The sequence below is a fragment of the Ursus maritimus genome, unplaced genomic scaffold (genome assembly GCF_017311325.1).
Source record: "Ursus maritimus isolate PB19 unplaced genomic scaffold, ASM1731132v1 scaffold_2, whole genome shotgun sequence".
Taxonomy (NCBI): domain Eukaryota; kingdom Metazoa; phylum Chordata; class Mammalia; order Carnivora; family Ursidae; genus Ursus; species Ursus maritimus.
This window is the reverse complement of record NW_024424452.1, coordinates 52,501,698-52,521,588: the sequence shown is the minus strand read 5'-3', so window position 1 is coordinate 52,521,588 and position 19,891 is coordinate 52,501,698. Positions and strand designations below refer to the sequence as shown.

The 19,891-nt window shown below is 37.5% G+C and overlaps 1 protein-coding gene across 1 annotated transcript in view; it reads left to right on the top strand.

The window, feature by feature from the left end:
- RRP15 (ribosomal RNA processing 15 homolog) overlaps positions 1 to 19,891 on the top strand; it is a 38,978-nt gene that overhangs the window by 1,225 nt on the left and 17,862 nt on the right. Inside the window, exons 2-4 of the mRNA XM_008685672.2 lie at positions 11,201 to 11,475; positions 13,760 to 13,857; positions 16,527 to 16,728. Coding sequence (XP_008683894.1) covers positions 11,201 to 11,475; positions 13,760 to 13,857; positions 16,527 to 16,728 — 575 coding nt within the window. The remainder of the gene's footprint in view (positions 1 to 11,200; positions 11,476 to 13,759; positions 13,858 to 16,526; positions 16,729 to 19,891) is intronic.

Genomic DNA, 19,891 nt, shown 5'->3' with positions numbered 1-19,891 from the left:
TTCTTGCCTCCTTGCCTTCACTTTTTGACTTATCCTGTTTTATTTTTCTCAGTGTTTCCCGAATCATCTGGCATGTTATATAATTGCTGTGTGTTTCTCCCAGTTGTAATGTAAGTTTCCTAGGAGTAGAGATTGCTGTACCCAGTATCTAAAACAGTCCTTGCTGCATAATGGATTTTTCACAGAAATTTAAGTAAATGAATGGATAAACCTGGACTTCAGAACCAAGAAGAAACTGTCATGTGCTTCTGCAGTCCCTAGGTAATTACATTCCTCATCCCCTACCAGAGTAGTTAAGGAAATAGTCAGTTTGTTGAGCAGGAATTAGAACCTCTGATTCTGATATTTCTTGAACTCAATGAACTAGTTCATATGGGGTTGTCAGGGAAACAAACAGTACTACATCTGAAGCAAAATACCAGTGCTGCAGATTTAGATGGAAATTAGATTTCTCTAAGTACTGAATAATTCCAAGTTAGAGCTATTCTGACTTTTCAATGCAGTATTGTCAATCCTGACTAGGTTCCAAGGTTCTCTTGCTATTATAGATCAGTTACGTGTGGGTTAAAGGTTTGGGGTAATATGGAAACCTAATTATGCAGTTTAGTCGGATAACTTACCCCGTGTTGAGGAACAAAGGATGAATAAATTTCTGCCCTAGAATTATAGTCTTAGGAAAGATAGATAGTCAACACAGGACTGTAAAAGTAGTTATTAAAATCATGGTCCGATTAAAATGGTAAGAATGGAAACAGAGAAATCCATATGCTGTAGAACCCAGCTTTGGCATTGCTTTCTTCTGTCTCACACATATTACTCATAGTATGCTATGTTATTATTTTATTTTAACATGTCTTTCTCCTTATAGGTGTAGATTCCCCAAATGCTGGAACTATGTCTTAGTTAATTCCATATTCCTTGCACATTTTAGTATTAAATACTTTTTCTTGTTGAATACATGAAATGAGGTGGCATTTCCTCTAGGCCTTAGATGGCTGAATAATTTTCTAAGTCTGGGGGTGGAGAAGACAGTTTTCTCAGACATACAGGGAAAAGCACATACAGTAGCATGCAGTGTCTTAAAATGCATGGGCTATTTAGGACACAATGAATTGTCTGCTGTGGCTCTAGCTTCCAAAGAAGTTATAGAAGTGAAACCGGGAACAGAGGGTAAAGCCAGATTGTAAAGAGTTTTGTGTACCATATGAAGGAGATTGGCGTCTCCATTTGTAGGCAGTAGGGAACAGTTGAGAACTTTTAAGGAAGAGAGAGACACATGTTTATAAATAGCACTGCTGGCTGTATGACGACTGACAGAGTGCCAGACCGATTGGTGGGCAGTAGCAAAACTGTGTTAGAGCTGGCACTAGTATAGGACTGTGAAGAGACAGAAAGACCCCCCACCGAAATGTTTTGCAGAAGGAAAACATTCAGTTTTCCAGATAAACAACTTACAAAAAACCCTCATAGCACCATAAAATTTGGGTGTGCTCTACTGTTAGAGCAATTAGATAATAATAGCTCTATTTTTTGAGCTTTTGTATGTAGTGTGTACTGTTCTAAGCTCCTCATATGTGTGCCATTTCAATTAATTTCTGACAATAACCCTATGAGATATATGCTATTATTCTCATTTTACTTATGGGAAGCTGAGGTCCGAAAGGTTATAACTTGCTCACCCAGTACATAAGCTGATCAGCAAGTTGATAAATGACAGAGCCATTATTGAAATTCGGCTGTAGCGCCTATACTCTTGACCACTACCCTTTTTTTCACTTGTCTGTATCCGTTAGCTTTTGACTTAGTTGTCTCCATCCACTTTTTCCTTCAGGATTTAGACTGTAGCTGTGCAACAGATAAATTATAAAGGGCCTTTTATTTAACAAATTCAATTATGTAGGTCCGTTGGTTATACGATAGGACATCCTCCTTTTGTTTAATTCAGAATTTGTTATTTAATATAAGAATCTGCTGTTTTCCTCTTATGAAATCACTTATTTCTGGAAAGGTGACCACTGGAAGCAGCTTTTGTAGTTCAGAATTTGTGTACATGTGGCCTTGGCAGAACTAAGAAGTTTTCAGAAAATTTCAGAGAGTGGATGCTGAGAAACTATAAAGGCAGAAGATAAAATCTGGTTCAGACACATCAATGAATCAGTGTGCGAATTATAGGCTTATTATTAAAGTGAAGTGTACTGGCTCATTTTATCAGGAAATTGAATCAGAGACGTCTCTTTGAATTTTAATGGGATCCTAAAAATTGAGAGGGATGTGCCTTACCATATGAACATTTGAAAGCAAATTCTTTTAGCAAAATGCTACTTAAATTTCATAGAAAACATACAGGCTAACCCCATGCATTGTTTGAACTTTTCCTCCTGGCTTTAATTTATTTTGACACATTATATAAGAAAGGTAAAAAAATGGTGCTTTTACGAGTATAAAACTCTCAAGTACTGTTTGTCAGACTTTGCAGAAATTTCTTAGTTCTTAGGACGCTTGGGTGGCTCAGTCGGTTAAGTGTCTGCCTTTGGCTTGGGTCATGATCCCGGGGTCCGGTGATCAAGTCCCATCGGGCTCGTTGCTCAGCAGGGGGTCTGCTTCTCCCCCTGCCTTCCACTTCCCCTGCTTGTGTGCGCTCTCTCTGTCTTGCTGACAAATAAGTAAAATCTTAAAAAAAAAAAAAAAGAAATTTCCTAGTTCTGTTAAGAAAGACTTTGTCAGCTTTGCTAACAGCTGTATCAGAATTTGGCATAGAACCTGATACATGGTATAGTACTTGACATCCATTTAGTCATTGAGTAAATTGAAAATTGCTCTTAATGTGATTTTTACATTTTTCTCATGTACTAGGTATTGTTGAGGATAAAATTAACAGAACTTGTATATAATGTAAACTTACATGATAGTGAAATGGTTCAGACTGAATTTTAGTAAATTGTGATACTCTTCAGTAGGGTTTGAAATTTGGTCATAGTTATATCACACAGGTGATCACAAATCAGAGATATGTGGAAGGTAAAATGCTACAGTCAGCATTTTAAGTAACAGATAAATATCAGGCATTATACAGGGGATGATGACACCCCTATCTGAGTTAACCTTGAACTGCTCAGATTTATTGAATTGATACCTTGTTGCAGGTTTTGATACAATGTGTAGTTGGTTCTTAAGTTTGTATTTTTTTAAAAGATTTCATTCATTTATTTGACACAGAGAGAGACAGAGAGGAAGAGGGAGAGTGCACAAGCAGGGAGAGCAGCAGGCAGAGAGAGGGAGAAGCAGGCTCCCCAGTGAGCAGAGAGCCCGATGTGGGATGCGGGGCTTGACCAACTGAGCCACCCAAGTGCCCCTTAAGTTTGTATTCTTAAAACACACACAGGCACACATAGCCTCCCTAGTCAGTAAATAACTCAGGCAAGGAAGTAAAAACGGTGGTTGATGGTATCAGGTATTATGAAGGAGAGGTTGATATAACCTCTTCCTCTGAGTTAATCTTGAACTACTCAGATTTATTGAATTGATGCAGTGTTGAAGGTTTAGACACAATGTTAACTTTATTCTTAAGCTTGTAGTCTTGAAAAGAAAAGAAAAGAAAAAGCTTCTGTAGTCAGTAAATCAACACAGGTGGAAAAAGCCTTGGTCATTATCCAGTGCCATGATGTGATCAGCCCCTCCCTCATAGCACTGGCCCATATGACTGTAAACTGGTAGAGAAGAATGGTAATTTCATGTTTTCTGAATCGTTCTGTTCACAAACATGAAAAATGGCCATATGCTTCTAACATAAGACTTGATAACAATCCAGTTTAGAAGGTCCTAGGAGCTATCACTTAGTTTTTGATAAACTACAAAGCTGTATTTTAGATATAATAACCTAGCAGATAAATGTGCTTTTCATCAAACTGTAGCTTATAACCTCTTTCATCATTTAAGTTACTTAAAATAGCAAAGGAACATGTCTAAGAAATGAAATGTATCATAGTCCTACTTGAGTGGTTTAGCAATTTATAGGACAGACTCAGGAAACAGACTACTTCCGGGCTCAGTGCTTTGGTTTGCCTAAATGGCACATGTAATCACATCTTTTGATTTGTTTCATAGCTGCACTTTAATTTTCATTTTGATTATTTTTATGGAAAGCTGGGATGACTTCATTTTTTTGAAAGGTAAGTGCTTTTTTAAAAAAACATCAATTTTGAATGTTCTAAATTTATTTTATTTTTATTTATTTTTTTAAAGGTGTATTTATTTAGGGTTCCTGGGTGGCTCAGTTGGTTAAGCATCTGCCTTCTATTAGGCTGTGTTCTGGGATCGATCCTCACATTGGGCTCTCTGCTCGGCGGGGATCTTGCTTCTCCCTCTTCCTCTGCCTGCCGCTCCGCCTGCTTGTGTGCACGCATGCTCTCTTTCTCTCTCTCTGTCAAATAAAATGTTTAAAAAAAAAGGTACATTTATTTAAGAGAGAGAGAGAGCACGAGCTGGAGAGGCAGAGGGAAAGGGAGAGAGAATCTCAAGCACACTCTGCAGTGAGTGTGGAGCCTGACATGGGTCTCGATCTTACGACCCTGAAATCACAACCTCAGCTGAAACCAACCTACTGTGCCACCCAGACACCCCAGAATATTCTAAGTTTAGTAGTAATGGGCAGAAAAGATCATGTGGTTTGAGCAGAACAAATGATTTATAACTGGAGTGGAAACAGTAGTTTCAGAGCTCTTGATAACTAGGGCAATGTGCATTCTTAGGCAAAATCAGAATGGGGATGAGGAGTGGGCTCTTCGGGTTAACTGAGGCTTACATAGAAATTTCTTTTTTTATTTTTTTAAAATTTTTTTAAATTTTTATTTATTCGACAGAGGTAGAGACAGCCAGCAAGAGAAGGAACACAAGCAGGGGGAGTGGGAGAGGAAGAAGCAGGCTCACAGTGGAGGAGCCTGATGTGGGGCTCGATCCCATAACGCCGGGATCACGCCCTGAGCTGAAGGCAGACGCTTAACCGCTGTGTCACCCAGGCGCCCCAGAAATTTCTTTTTAATTCAAGCTTTCTCAAACTATTTAATGAATATTTTCTGCATTCATTCAATACGTGTTAGTCTGAGTTGAATCTTTGATTCAAAGCTTTCTAGTGCCTCAGAGGTCAGACAGTCCTGTTGCTCTGCTCTGTTAACTTTGTGACTTTGGACATATTTTTTAACCTTTTTAAGCTTCAGAATTGTCATCTGTGTAAATAGAATAAGAGCAACTCATAGAGTGTTGTGAGGATTAAATGATAATGCATAAAAAGTGTTTTAAATAGTAGCTTGCTCTAAATACATGTTAGCTAGTTAGTATTGTCAATATTTTAGAGTACTTTGAGAAGTTGTGGGACGTGGGGCACATCGCTGGCTCAGTCAGTAGAGCATGTGACTCTTGGTCTTGGGGTCATGAGTTCAAGCCCCACGTTGGGTGTAGAGCTTACTTTAAAAAAAAAGAAGTTTTGGTACAGTAACGTTGATCACTTCTAAAATAAAGTCAAATGTAGCCTACCTGCACTTGATGATTCCCTGGCACATGTGGTATAGGCTATAACCAAGACTGTAGATAGCATTACGATGGAAGTGAAATTCCTTTTACCCCCTCTTTTTTTTTGCATCCTTTTTTAAGTCTTGTCATCTCCCATCCCTGGTCTGTCTTCCAGGTTCTCAGCATCCTTGTCTTTCCATTGGTTACTCTCCATCATTTATTTCATGTCTACTATGTACCAGCTCTGTGTTAAGTGCTTTTCATGCGTTATCTGATTTAATCATCATAACAACCCAGTGAGGTAGATAACTATTTTCATGCCTGTTTTGCTACAAAGAAAACTGAGACAAAGCAGAGTTGGGTAATTCACGCAAGCTAATACTGTTGGAAAGTAATGGAATCAGGATGTAATGCCAAGCCTGTCTGATTTTATAATCTGAGCTCTTCACCCTTGTGCTGTAACTAGCTGGTCATCTAAAGCTTCCCATTCAGCACCTCACACATCTTGCAGATTCCAACCACCAACTACCAAGGAACTTTCTTCCTTGTTCATTTCTCCTCCACAACCACATTAAAATTCTTAGTGTGTGTGTCACTGTGTGTGGTATGTAATCAGCACTTAAATGTTTACTATGGGCTAGGCACTCTTTTAAGAACTTTAATATATATTAACTGATTTAATTATTACAAAACCACAATGAAGTCAATACTATTTTATTGCCATTTTTACAGATGGAGATTTTGTATCTGGCGGTGAGATTGAATTAGGCAGCCTGACTTCTGTGTTCATACTCTTAACTACAACTAGCTGATCTCTACCAGTTTTTATGAGAAATTCTGTTTGATTTAGAGTAATTCTAAAGGTGTGAAGTAAGTTAAATGTTAACCAATAACCTTAATGCTCCCAGATGGCATTTGTATTTTAAAAGAACAACCTTCTTAATCCAATAGAGAAACTTTTTAAGAGTAAGGGCCTAAGGTAAGTACCAAGAGAGAAAAGCATTAGCAGTTTGGCCTCTTACTGGAAACACACACCTATAGTGCTGTAATTTTAAACCGCTTGGTTTTAATTTGGGGGTTAATGTGCATATTTTATTTCTTGGATCGTAAATCAGACCAGCTTTTTATAAACCAGCCAGCTTTTTAAACTCAGTTCTTGTTACCCAGTTTCCAGATCTGGTTTCAGCCAGTCTGAACTTCTTGTCATTTCATAAACATCTCACCTTCGTTCACATTCCTGTGCCTTTGGGCATACGGGTTTATTCCGCCTGGAATGCCCATCATAATGATGGTTATCATAATTTTAATTTTTATACAGGGCGTTGACTCAGATCTAGAGAATTTTTGGTTCTAGATTTAGTGATCATCCCCCCTGCCTCTTTCAGTTCACCTGGGTGTGGAATCTTACTTCTTTGGCCTCCTCCCTTCTTCTCTTGTCATTCAAACCCTTGCTTTACCTAAGAAACAACTTTAATATCATCTTTGTAAAAAGTAACCCCAAACCCCTTTCTTCGTTGCCTTTTTTTTTTTTTTAAAGAAGAGCACTTATGAATTTTGCATATTGTAAAACCAAATTTTGTGGTTGGTTAACTCATTTATCTACCCTGCTAAACATATGATCTCTTCAAGGAGAGAAACCTAGACTTAGATTTTTTGTTTTCCCCTTCCCCATCATTCATGAGTGCTCAGTAAATATTGAAGGACTGTGAGTCTTTTTGTTTTTGTTTTTTTTAAGATTTTATTTATTTATTTGACAAAGAGAGAGACAGCCAGAGAGAGAGGGAACACAAGCAGGGGGAGTGGGAGAGGAAGAAGCAGGCTCCCAGTGGAGGAGACTGATATGGGGCTCGATCCCAGGACTTTGGGATCACGCCCTGAGCCGAAGGCAGACGCTTAACGACTGAGCCACTCAGGCACCCCTGAAGGACTGTGAGTCTTAAAACTTTATCCCACTTTCTTTTTTTTTTTTTTTTTTAAGATTTTATTTATTTATTTGACAGAGATAGAGACAGCCAGCGAGAGAGGGAACACAAGCAGGGGGAGTGGGAGAGGAAGAAGCAGGCTCATAGCGGAGGAGCCTGATGTGGGGCTCGATCCCAGAACGCCGGGATCACGCCCTGAGCCGAAGGCAGACGCTTAACCGCTGTGCCACCCAGGCGCCCCATATCCCACTTTCCAGCCAACAGCTAACCATATCTACGATCAGGGACAGATGGTAAATTTGAAAAGGAGCTGGAAGTTTGGGGAAAAGGCAGCAGGAGATCGGAAGTGCCTGTGTCTATCTTAGAACCTTGGAAGTCTAACCCTGCATTGCCAGTATAGTAGCTGGTAGCCTGTAGCCAGCCACATGTGGCTTTTTTTTTTTTTTAAAGTAGGCTCCACAACCAGCATTGAGCCCAATGTGGGACTTGAACTCAAGACCCTGAGATCAAGAGTCAGACACTTAACTGACAGCCATCCATGTCCCCCCACATGGAGCTTTTTAAACTTAAAGTAATTAAAATGAAAAATTCAGTTCCTTAGTTGTACTAGCTGCATCAGTGGGCTCTGATACCCAGTGGCTAGTGGGCAGCTTTGATAATAGAACATTTTCATGAATGCGGAAAATTATATTGGAACCTTTAGTTATTGCTTCCAGTAAGTAGCCCTTCCTTAATTTCCAGATTCCAAAAAAAATAGAATGCAAACTTTCAGTTAATGTTTAAGACTGAAGAATCTTTAAGAATGTTTAAGATTTGAAGAAGGCTTCAAAGGAATTTTTTACTTATCTGGTTCCCTGGATATATGCACTTCTGTTGTTAAAGATCAGTTAGTAGAAAATTCAAAAAATATCTCAGCTTCATAGGGTACAGTAAAATTTTAAGAACCAGTTCTGCTTTCTGATTTGTTTTATCTTTGGTATCCTAGAAGTAAATCCTGGTTTTTAGCATGCTGGAGGACCTCATTACATTGGCATTTTTTATTTATGTAAAACGTGATCATTTCCATTTGCAGTGAATGCCAGACACCTCTGAGCTAGAATTTCTTTAAAAAGATCAAGTAAAAATTATGAATTTAGTGGATTCTTTTCGAATTTGTTAAATTGGTGTATGCAGGTTTTATAAAATGGTGTTACAAGACTTTTCATGGATTTATTGCATGCCTATAATATGCATATTGTGGTAGTCTATCTGGGCAAGAAACATACCAAGAAAAAGAGCCGAAATTTGGAAGTGGAGAATTGGGATAGCTCATGCAGTCGCAAAGTCTCGTGGATGCCTCTGTAGCGCAACTGAGAAGGTGAAGTTGTTGCCATGTGTGTGTGAATGCATCAGGACAAAACACTAGATGTCAGTATTGTAGTTTTGACATTTTACCAGGGACTGGTAAAACCTTCTGTTTTTAATCACCCAGGTATTCTTCAGTCACACAAACATTTAAGCCTTTATGCCTCTTCACATTTAGATAAATTCTTACTAGAAGAAGCACTTGTCAAAGAATTGTTTATTTTGTTATTAATACCTGTGCAGTGCTACTGACTCCGAGGAATACAACATGTATAATATTAACATCTTTATTTTTTAGGTAATTACATTCTCCAAACTTTGTTTCTCAGGATACTTTCCAGGAACACTGGTCCGAGGAGATACTTCTGAGGGAAAAATTGTGTGACTCTGAAATCTGGTATATAGTAGACACTCAGATTCATTGAATTGAATGATAGTGCTAACAGCTTTTGTTTGGCAAAGTCTGTATACTTTTAAAAATACTTTATAAATAATAAAGTTCTTAAATCACCTGTATTTTCTTGTCAAAGCCTAGCATCACATGTCCTCAGATTTCTTAAATTTATCCAGCATGCTGGTTATAGAGAAGGCTTCAAATTAAATACGTGGCAAATGAGTTTCTATTTAAAACTTTTTTTCTCTTTATTAAGAAATGTACAACACATTAGGGCAGTGAGATTATTAGCAATTTCCTTTATTATTTCCTTTACTTTTTGATAACACTGACATACTTTTACTACACTTTGAAGATCCTTTATTTTTACTTATTTGCTTGAGGTTCATTTTTTCTATATCTATAAAATGTTTTGTTTTATGTGTTTTTATTTGCTGTTTTCTAATGTTACAAATTTTTATCTTAAATGTATTAAATATTTAGTTTTACATCTTTTGCATTTCATGAATTCCCAACATTTAAATAATTGTGCGAAAGTAATAGCAACATTGCAGGTATTATAATGACTAGCTAAGACGGATCTTTCTGGCAATTCTCTCTTACTTCATGGCTTACAGCCGAGAGGCTAGAGAGGATCACTCAGAGGTTAACAGCTGACTATACAGTCAACTCTTTCATTTTGGTCATGACAGTAAGCTGAATTAAGGGGCAAAAAGGCCGAAATGTTATTTGAAAGCTGAATATGCACATTTCGTTGAAATTATTTAAAAGAAAGGGGGCCTTAGAGCTGGGGAGCAGGTAGATTATTTTGAAGTGACAACAAAAACCAATCAGACTTCTTAGAGGTAGAAGCAGAGGTTCTGGTAATAATGCTTAGCTTTGTTATGAGCGGATGGACCCAGTGCAGACTCCCTGAAATGCGATGCTTTTAACTCCTCTTCTGCTTATTAAGAAACATACCAAGTTACTAAGCTATTAGATGATGTTCTGCTTTGAGGTATTTCCTAGTGAGTTCCATAGGCTTCTGAAGAACAAAACAGAAGCTGTCCAGAAGGCTCTAAATCATACAGATGTATGCAGATGGTGCTGGCTGCTTGTCCCCTTGTTGATAATATTAAGTACAGTGAACTTCAGAAGCTGAGAAAGGCCACAAAACTTAAACTACAAAAGCTTGTCAACGAGTTGACTTTCAAGCAAGGCCACCGACTAGACTCTTATTTTTGCCAAGCCACTGACCCCAGCTATTTGAACCTTATAAGATGAACTATCTGGCAAATAACATGTATATGCTTTTTTCAGAGGTTGTGCAGGATACAGTTCCAACAGTACACTTTTGTATCTGCAGCTCAGAACTTGATATTGTCATTCAGTCACACAGCAGGGCAATTGAATCTTCAGTATCTTAGGCAGATATTACTTTACTAGACTATTTTTCAGAAATGTTAGACACCTAATTTTATAATGTTATATGCAAATTCTATGAAAGGAGGCTGTTATTTTTGTTTTGTTTTTTTAGACTCTCTACACACACATTAACAGTTTTAAATATCTGGATCAAATCCCCAGAGAGGTTATTCTGGCTTCTCTGTACCATGGAAACGTACCATTTTCTTGATGGATTAAAGTTTTTTGTTAGTTGTTTTAAAAATAATTTTCACTGGTCTCTTTAAGTAGTTAAATGACACAAGTAAGGCCCATGGACTTGAACGCGCACCCTACACTGTTCCCATGTCGGCATCTACCGCCCCTTTGACAATAGGAGGTGGTGTGGGCTGTTGGATTTGTTTCTGCTGCCTTGGTCCTGGGTGCTGAAGCCCAGCGTGGCTGGGCTGGGTCTTTGGGGGCTGATGGCAGTAGGTTGGAGGACCCTTTTGCTTTCTGCTACAGTAAAGCAGCTATGGGATTCACAAAGTCCCCTCTTGTGAAAATGGAGACAGATGGAGAACTGTTAGCTTTATGAAGGGTCCTGGGGGTCTGGCAGGGCCTTGACAACCTCTTCCTCCAGTATTAAAGTTTAATCTGTTTCTACTCTTAGGTTCTGTAAGAAGCTGTGGATCAGAAAAGGATCACTTTTCTTCAGATGATGAAGCAGTGGAAGCTGACAATGAAGATGAAGCTGAACCCGATGGCAGTGGAAGTGAAAATGCAGCCGAAGCTAGTGTTGGAACTAACGTGGGCTGGGCAGATGCCATGGCTAAAATTCTTAACAAAAAAACTCCTAGAAGTAAGCCCACTATTCTGGTCAAAAACAAAGAGCTGGAAAAGGAAAAAGAAAAGTTAAAGCAAGAGAGACTAGAGAAGAGAAAACAGGTGTGTCTTACCAGTTGTTTTGTAGATTAGATTGTTTGCCTAGTCTAGTCTAGTTCCCGTCTGTACCAAATTGTTCCTGGCAGTGTTTGTCCAATTAACATTTCAGTTTTTAACTTGCTTTTTATGTAGGGGTGAATAACCAAGCTTTTGTACAGAAATCTAGTCTAAATTACTCCATTGAGCATGTTCACTTTTTAAACATCTAAGCAAAGAAATAGAAATTAAACTCCTGAGAAATTGAATCTTTAAAATTCAAATAAATTATACATGTGGCAGTGACTCCTGGGTCCAAATATTTCATTCAGTTTAGCTGTCCATATGCTACCATTATTAGATTCTGAACCAATAGAATCATGGTAGATACTTTTTGCTAAAAACCTATTTTGTAATATAAATCTGTGAAGATGTCCTCATCAGGGATTGGTTGCAGTTCTGAAAATGGACTGTTTCACTGATAAATAAACTCAAATTCATTATACCTCTTGTTAAATCACAGATAGAAGTTAGATTAGGACAGTCTGCTGATTCAAGGCCAAAAGTTGAACTTCAGTTTGCTGTTGCATATTAAAAGAATAAAGAAACAATAGTAAAGTTTTTAAATCCCTTATGCTTGATGAAATATTTCAATGTCTAAAGTACTTGGTTAATGAAATAAATGCTATTTTTTAATGAAAGAAAAATAACTTTCTGTGATCATACTGACAATATAAAAGTACTGATTTCCAAGAGGTACTTTATAGGTAAAATGAAAGAAAAATAGATTTATATTTCCTTTTAAGGAATGCATTTCCTTTTTATATATAAGGCATATATTTCCTTTTAAGTTCATTATCCCCTTATCTTGTTTCAAGGTGAATTATTTTCTTTGTTCCGAGTACTAGTACTCTATGAAGATGGAACTTAAGTGTTGCTTTTAGAAACAGAACATACTGTGCTATTCAATGTTCTCATTTTACTGTAAGATAAATTTTGTCTCTAAATCTTACCGATAACTTTTCAACTGAAAATCTGAATCTTTATTATCTGGCAAAAGCTGAAGGAAGCTTTAAAAATATCAGAATCCTTAATTACCTCTAGTCCCAATGTTCTAGTGAAAGTAAGAACATTTTGAAGCCAAGAAAAATGAGTCTCTAACTCTATGCTAGGTCAGTGCTTTGAGTGCTGGAGATGATACTGTTCACATGATGCATGAAAACACACGTTGATACCAGAAGCAGGACACAGTCGCTACAAATGCTCTTATTACATGTTTCTGAGTAGAGTCTGTGCAAATTATCATTGTTTTTTACTGTTAAATATTATCAGTTTCCAGAATATCAAGTACTTATTTTTAATCATAAGTATAAAAATATACTTCAAAGTTAAAAAATATTTTGGGATTGTGCATGCCTTGGGTACTACAGATAATTAAGAATCAACTATTTTGAACTTAAAAGTAAGATTTCTAAATTTCTGGCATAATCTGATAGTGAATTTCATGACAGTTAAAGTAAATTCTCTGATTTGGGGAGAAATCTATTCTTTTTGGAAAAGAATCAGGCTGATCTTTATAGGGAGCAGGAATTTGATTTTACTGTGATTAGACACTTTCATTAATATAAAAATAAGAGATTAAATGAATGCAGAAAAGGAATAGATAAAAGATTTTTCTTCCCACTGATTCTTATTACAGCCTTTGATGCTCACTAGCTTCCTGGTGGTCAGTTCATTATATTCAGTGTATTTGATCTTAGGTGATGTGTTGGCCTGAGGCAGCAGTATATACTGATGCAGTGTATTGGTGTGTCAAGTCAGGCCCCGGGACCAGAGTACTACTGGATACGATGCTATTATTTTAAAAGCTGATACAAATTTATAATTATTCTGACTGTTGAGAAAGACAGTTTCTAAAAAATAAACAGTGTTTAAACTTGTGGTTATCAAAGACAGTAGTTTGGGGCTCTTCCTGATGCTTACCGCTGATCATCGGGTGGTGGCAGGTCAAGCATGTGGCTCTCTCACACTCTACCTTGTCCTGCCTGCCTCAGTATCCTGGCATCTCTCCAGGCGCCTGCTGTCAGAGAGCCTGACGGAAACTCACTTTGTGCTTCTCGCATGACATGCTGAGTGCTAACCACAGGCCCCCTGAACTGAACCCCTAAAAGTGTGGGGTTTTTTCAGTCCCTATGACAAACTAAGCCAGAATGATTTATTACCTTTGTCCTTTCACAGAGTATCATATCAAAGTATGCTGCACTTTCAAACATGCCTAATATTCTTTCATATAACAATATTTATAACACAGCTTGATAAGAAGCGGGAATGGGAAATGATGTGCAGAGTAAAGCCAGATGTTGTCAAAGACAAAGAAACAGAGAGAAATCTTCAGAGAATCGCAACAAGGTGAGACTGTTTTTGCCCTTTAAAAAATAGGTATACTAAAGCTTTGATAGTGATCCATTTCTGACTCGACTTGATTCTTAAGCTCTGCCTTCTCAGAGCCAAGTGATTTATATCAAAACCTGCCTATTTAATACTGAACTCAACCAGAGATTTTACAGGTCTCATGAGGCAAGAATTTAACATCATCAGTGTATATTTGGTTTGAACCTGTTGCAGATCGTATTGTTTTTGTAGTCACGAGAACAGTGTAATTAGACGTGCATTTTTCTTACAATGGTTGTCTGAGTTTATAGCAATCAGTGATTATTTTTGTTATCTGACATTGTACTTAGGGCATAACCAATTATGCATTACAGTAGCTTTATGCTGTCCTTTCACTCTGCATTTTTTTTTTTTTATCATTGGCACCAAGCATTTATTTGACGCCCTCTGGAGAGAACATTTGAGCTGCTACTTCAAGAATCTAGCAGTTCTGCTTAGTGGAATTATCTGTGATTTTCTAGTCACCTACATTATTTGGGTCATTTTTAATCCATATGGGTGTTCTGTAGTGAGAGAGAGGTAGAGCCAGACCGCTAGGTTCAAATTCCAGCACTGACTTATTACCTGTGCATCGTTGGGCATGCTACCTAATTTTCCCCTCTCAGTTTATTTACCTATAAAAAGAGTAGAATATTTTATCTACCCTGCAGGATTTCTCTGAGAATTAAATAAATTAGTAACATATGAAGAATTTAGGAAAGTGCATGGTTGGTGCAAGAGAGTAAGTGCCTCCTTTAAATTTTATACCTGAGGTACCTCCCTTTCCTCACTTTGGTCCCAGCCACGCTCTGAAGGGTATGGAATTTTACCCTCCTTAGAGCTAGTAAGCTAGCCTGTTAGTTTCCTGGATACTGCCAGAAGACGAGAGACTTTTGGGTCAGAGACATTATTACTCTTGGACATTATTACTCTTGGCAAAGCAGTAGCCAGAGTGTCACATTTCCACTGGTTCCCTTTGTCCTTCAGTGGTAACACAGGTGCCCTGTATGGGTGCTTGAGCGTGCAGTGGGTTGTGTTACAGAAGAACATTCTACTTGGGGATCTGTTGGTGAATGGTAACAAGTCTGCTCTTCGTCTGGGGGGAGACGTTACTCCATCTCTCAAGATTGTGTCCTACAAACTCAACTCTCAGAAATGACCTATGTAAAGAATAGTCAGGGCCTTGCATCCTTGAAAAACCTAGCAAGAATGTGCAGGGATACTCAGGGTCCATGGCAGAGTGCCTCTCCCAGTGATAGAATTTTAGAACTCAAAAGGATGGTTTAAATCAGTATTGTCCAGTAGAAATATAATGGGAGCCACACATATAATGTAAAACTTTTTTGTAGCGACATTGAATGGAGTAAAAAAAGAGAGATGAAATTAATTGTACTATAATACTTACATATTTCATTGAACCCAAAATATTCAAATTATTTCTTATTTTATCAGATAATCAGTATAAAACAGTTACCAATGAGATTTTAAAATTCTGTTTTTTCATATTAAGTCTTCAAAATTCAGCCTGTATTTTAAAGCTAGAGCATATTGCAGTTTGGACTAGCCAACTGCATTTCATGGCTCACTAGCTATATGTGGCTCATGGCTACTATAATGAACACTGCAGGTCTTTTCACACTTCTTCTTGGAATGAACTTAACTATAGAACAAAGTATTTAAATAAGTATTTCATTTTAAAATAGGATTTTAAAATTAGTTTTATATCGGGGCGCCTAGGTGGCTCTGTCGGTTAAAGCGTCTGCCTTTGGCTTGACTCAGGACCCCCAGGGTCCTGGGATTGAGCCCCCCCATAGGGCTCCCTGCTTGGTGGGGTGCCTGCTTCTCCCTCTGTCTGCTGCTCCCCTTGCCTGTGTGTGTACTCTCTCTCTCTCCCTCTGTCAAATAAATAACAATTTTAAAAAAATATTTGTTTTATATCATAAGAGTTGCAGATAACATAACTGAATACTTTTTAAGCTACTTGAGTATTATTTTTCCATTTGTAGATGAAATTGATATCTAGAAAACCTTTCCTAGCGTCAGATGTTTAGACTGCTAACTATAGAGGCTGTTCTCTTTCTATTACATTGTGATGTCTTCAATTATTATATAATTATATTTTGAAAATAGGTGTTTGTATTAAAAGTAATTTTTAATTCTAATTGCACAAAAGTTGATTTAGAAAGATGAAAGCTGAAAAGAAAAATCACATATCAGTCCACATATATTTATTCTCTGTTGAGAAATTTGTATTCATTTATTGAAATATATGTTCATTTTTTATTTTATTTTATTTTATTTTTAAAGATTTTATTTATTTATTCGATGGAGATAGAGACAGCCAGCGAGAGAGGGAACACAAGCAGGGGGAGTGGGAGAGGAAGAAGCAGACTCATAGCGGAAGAGCCTGATGTGGGGCTCGATCCCAGAATGCCGGGATCACGCCCTGAGCGGAAGGCAGACGCTTAACCGCTGTGCCACCCAGGCGCCCCATGTTCATTTTTTAGATTCAACTCTTTTCATATGAGTGCCTGTTAAATGCTTGCCTCTTTCCTAAGCAGTAAAAACACATTGTTCTTATCCTCACAGTTTGTATTCTAGGGTAGCTGTTATTAACTATGTTATTCTGGTCATTTTATATTCTATAGGGGTGTGGTACAGTTATTTAATGCTGTTCAGAAGCACCAAAAGAATGTTGATGAAAAGGTTAAAGAAGCTGGAAGCTCTATTAGAAAACGTGCTAAGTTGATATCGACTGTTTCCAAGAAAGATTTCATCAGTGTTCTGAGAGGGATGGATGCAAGTACAAGTGAGAAAAGTTCGACTGGAAAGAACTTGAAAGCCAAACAGGTAAGACTTTTATATAGGATTCAGTGCATTAGACTTGTATTCTTAAAGCTTTGGGGTGAAAAAGCACACTATAAATTTAAAAAGTTTGGATTCTTAAGTTTCATGATGATTTATTCAGTATAGAAGTTGCCAGTTATAGGTGACATACATACCCCTGCTGTTAGAACTCAGGAACCAGTGGATTCAGGTAAATCTTTGAGAGATCCCAGGTCTCTCCCATCTGAAATCCTACCTTTTGTGCATTTTGGAGAATAGAAACCTTGAGGAATACAGCTTCAGTTTGTGGCTTTCGCACACGGAGGTAATTGTGATGGCATTTAACTTCTAAAATATGAAAAATCAGAGCTTTGGGGAACATATTGGAAGGTCATCCTTGCACTGAGGCTGCTTGGTGATGTTTGACTAGTGGGCAGATGAGGAGTGTCAGTATTGTTCATGATCTTTGGCATGATAACTTTCCATCTCCAAGTCCTTTTGACCTGTGGACTCCAATTGTTGCCTTTCTGAAGGTACCAGGTGAAAGGTTCTGAAATGTGCTTTACTCTCAAAAGAGCTGTTTTGTTTTGTTTTTTAATTAAAGTACTGCTGTGTTTGATGGCTTATTTTCTATTGCCAACAAAAAGTACTTCAATCAGGAGTCTCCGTTGTAAGTTTGTTTGTCTTTTGGTTTGCCGATTGAAACTCTGGCAAGAAGAGCATTTCGGAATTTCATGCTAACCTAGAGCTGAAGTATTTTTCAAGTCCTTTGATTAAGTTTCCATTTTACCTAAATTTGACAAAAGTTTTCTAAGCTATTTAACTTGTCTGTCTCTTGCATATTAAAGGACCCAAATTGTATGTATGTATGTGTGTATGTATTTTTTCAAAGATTTTGTTTGAGAGAGAGAGACAGAGATGGTGACAGAGATAGCGAGAGAGAGGGAGGTGACAGAGATAGCAAGAGAGGGAGCACGAGTGGGGAGGAGAAGGAGAAGCGGGCTCCCCACCCGAGCAGGGAGCCCGATGCGGGGCTCAATCCCAGGACCCTGGGATTATGACCTGAGCCAAAGGCCGACACTTAAACGACTGAGCCACCCAGGTGCCCCTCCAGATTGTTTTTTAATTATCTGTATAAACTGATGCTCGCTGGTGCTGCTGTTTGAAAGTGTCAGAATTAATTATAAACACATGAATACTGTGTTTGGGAATGATTACTTTTTAGTTAAAAAATCTAACCTGCTGTGTTCTCCACGAGGGACATTTTACTCTAAAAATTGGAGAACGATCCAGCAGCATTAAATGAGAGAGCTAGTAGGAAGATGGAAAAAGACAGACTTACTATTTTTTTTCTTTTTTCTGTTCATTTCCGAACGACTTTTAATAGAAGCATTTGTTTTTGCTTTGGTATTATTTTTTCATGAGTTATGAAAATACATGAAGGGTTCTTTCCAATACCATTGTTGCCTTTTTCTCTTACCATTTGCACTTTGCCCTTGACTTTCTTTTTTTCTACTTCACTGTCAAACTGAAGTGGCTTTGCTCTAAAAGTAATTTGTTTCTAGAACTTCTTACCCTATACTAACAACATCTTGGCACATTTCTTTTAAAAATGTTGCTTTCACTTTGATTTCATATTTATGGAAAAACCACCAGACCCATTTTTTTATTGGACTTGGTTTTGCATCTGAATAATATAAAAGTACTATAATATTTGTAATTGGGTCAGTTATTAATATCAAAATTATTTGCCTAGCTGTACCTGGTGCTATCCTTGTATCTTTTAAAGTCTTAGAATTCAGATAGATGACTTCAAGTAAATAACATTAAAAAATTCTAAATTAAAAAATTCTAAATAAAGTTAAAAAATTCTAGGCTGCATGTTATCATCAGTTATCATCAGTTACATTAGGTACAGTAAGAGGTAAATTAAGTGGCTGCCCTGTTTGTAAGGGGGATTTTGATGTAACTGTCATATTCATTTAGGACATAGCTCAGTAGACCTGTGTAAGTTACTTGGAATAGGTGGACTTTTAAAGCAGTTGAAGAGAAGGAAGGAAGGGAAAGGTGGGAGTAGTGTGCCAAAACATCATTCAGAAATGAGACATAGATTAATGAAATGGATGAAGCAGGATATTAATTAAGTAGAAAATAAAACTTTCTTTTTTTCTCATATTTTACTTTTTCCTAGCACCATTGCTATTGCACCTTTTCCATGCTCCTTCCCTTCTCAGACAATCAGAAGAGCTTTAGGGAAATTCTTATTGTCCCTTTCCTGGGCTTAAAGGGTCAGAACACAGCCTTTTTATCCTGTATTCCTAATATTATGAAATCTTCACAATTAGAGTCCATCCACATATAAACTGGATTCACTGGCAGCTATCTATCAGAATACCAGTCTGGAAATACCTTCATTATGTCTTCAAGTCCTTTACCCTGTCACACCTGTTATTTGTAGCTGTGCCATTAATGTCTTATGTTCAAAAACAAAAAAGAGCCAGTAGTTTTATATTAAGAAAGCTGGATAGAATTGCAATAATATAAACTAGAGGTTGGATCCATTATAGGAGCATACATTAAGGGTGCTTTTGGTTGTGTTTGGTTTTTGTTTTGTTTTGTTTTATTTCTTAGGAACACTCAGAACTTGGGAATTTATTTTTAAGAACCCCTTTTCAAAGAATTTCCATATTCCTGCAAGATATAAGAAATTTTAAGGCATTGTGACAGATGTTTCTTAACTATGTTATGATCCTGAACAAGACAGTTTTCTGAGAACCCTTTGCTTTTTGGGCATTAAATGAATTTATTTTCAAAGCAATAGGAGCACGGTTTCAGAAGGGAACCTGGGACTAAAAAAAATTGCCAGTGCTCTTCCCCATCCCTCTCTGCCCCTTGCTTTGCCTCCTTCCAAGGTAACCATTTTCAATTCTTAGATCTTTGTTGCGGTATTTACCTCCGTATCTTAAGTAATATTTAGACTATTTTTAAAATCAATATTAGATACCTTTTATGGAAGACAACGAATTGTCATTCTTTTCTTCGCTGCCATACCTCCCATACTGTGTCCTTCCAGTGTAGCATATTAGTGCTTTTAGCTAAATCAGTATTCCGTGTAGACATCATTTACTCCCGAACAGAGTAATGTACGATAATACTTCTTTATTCTTCAACTTAGCTTCCTTACAGT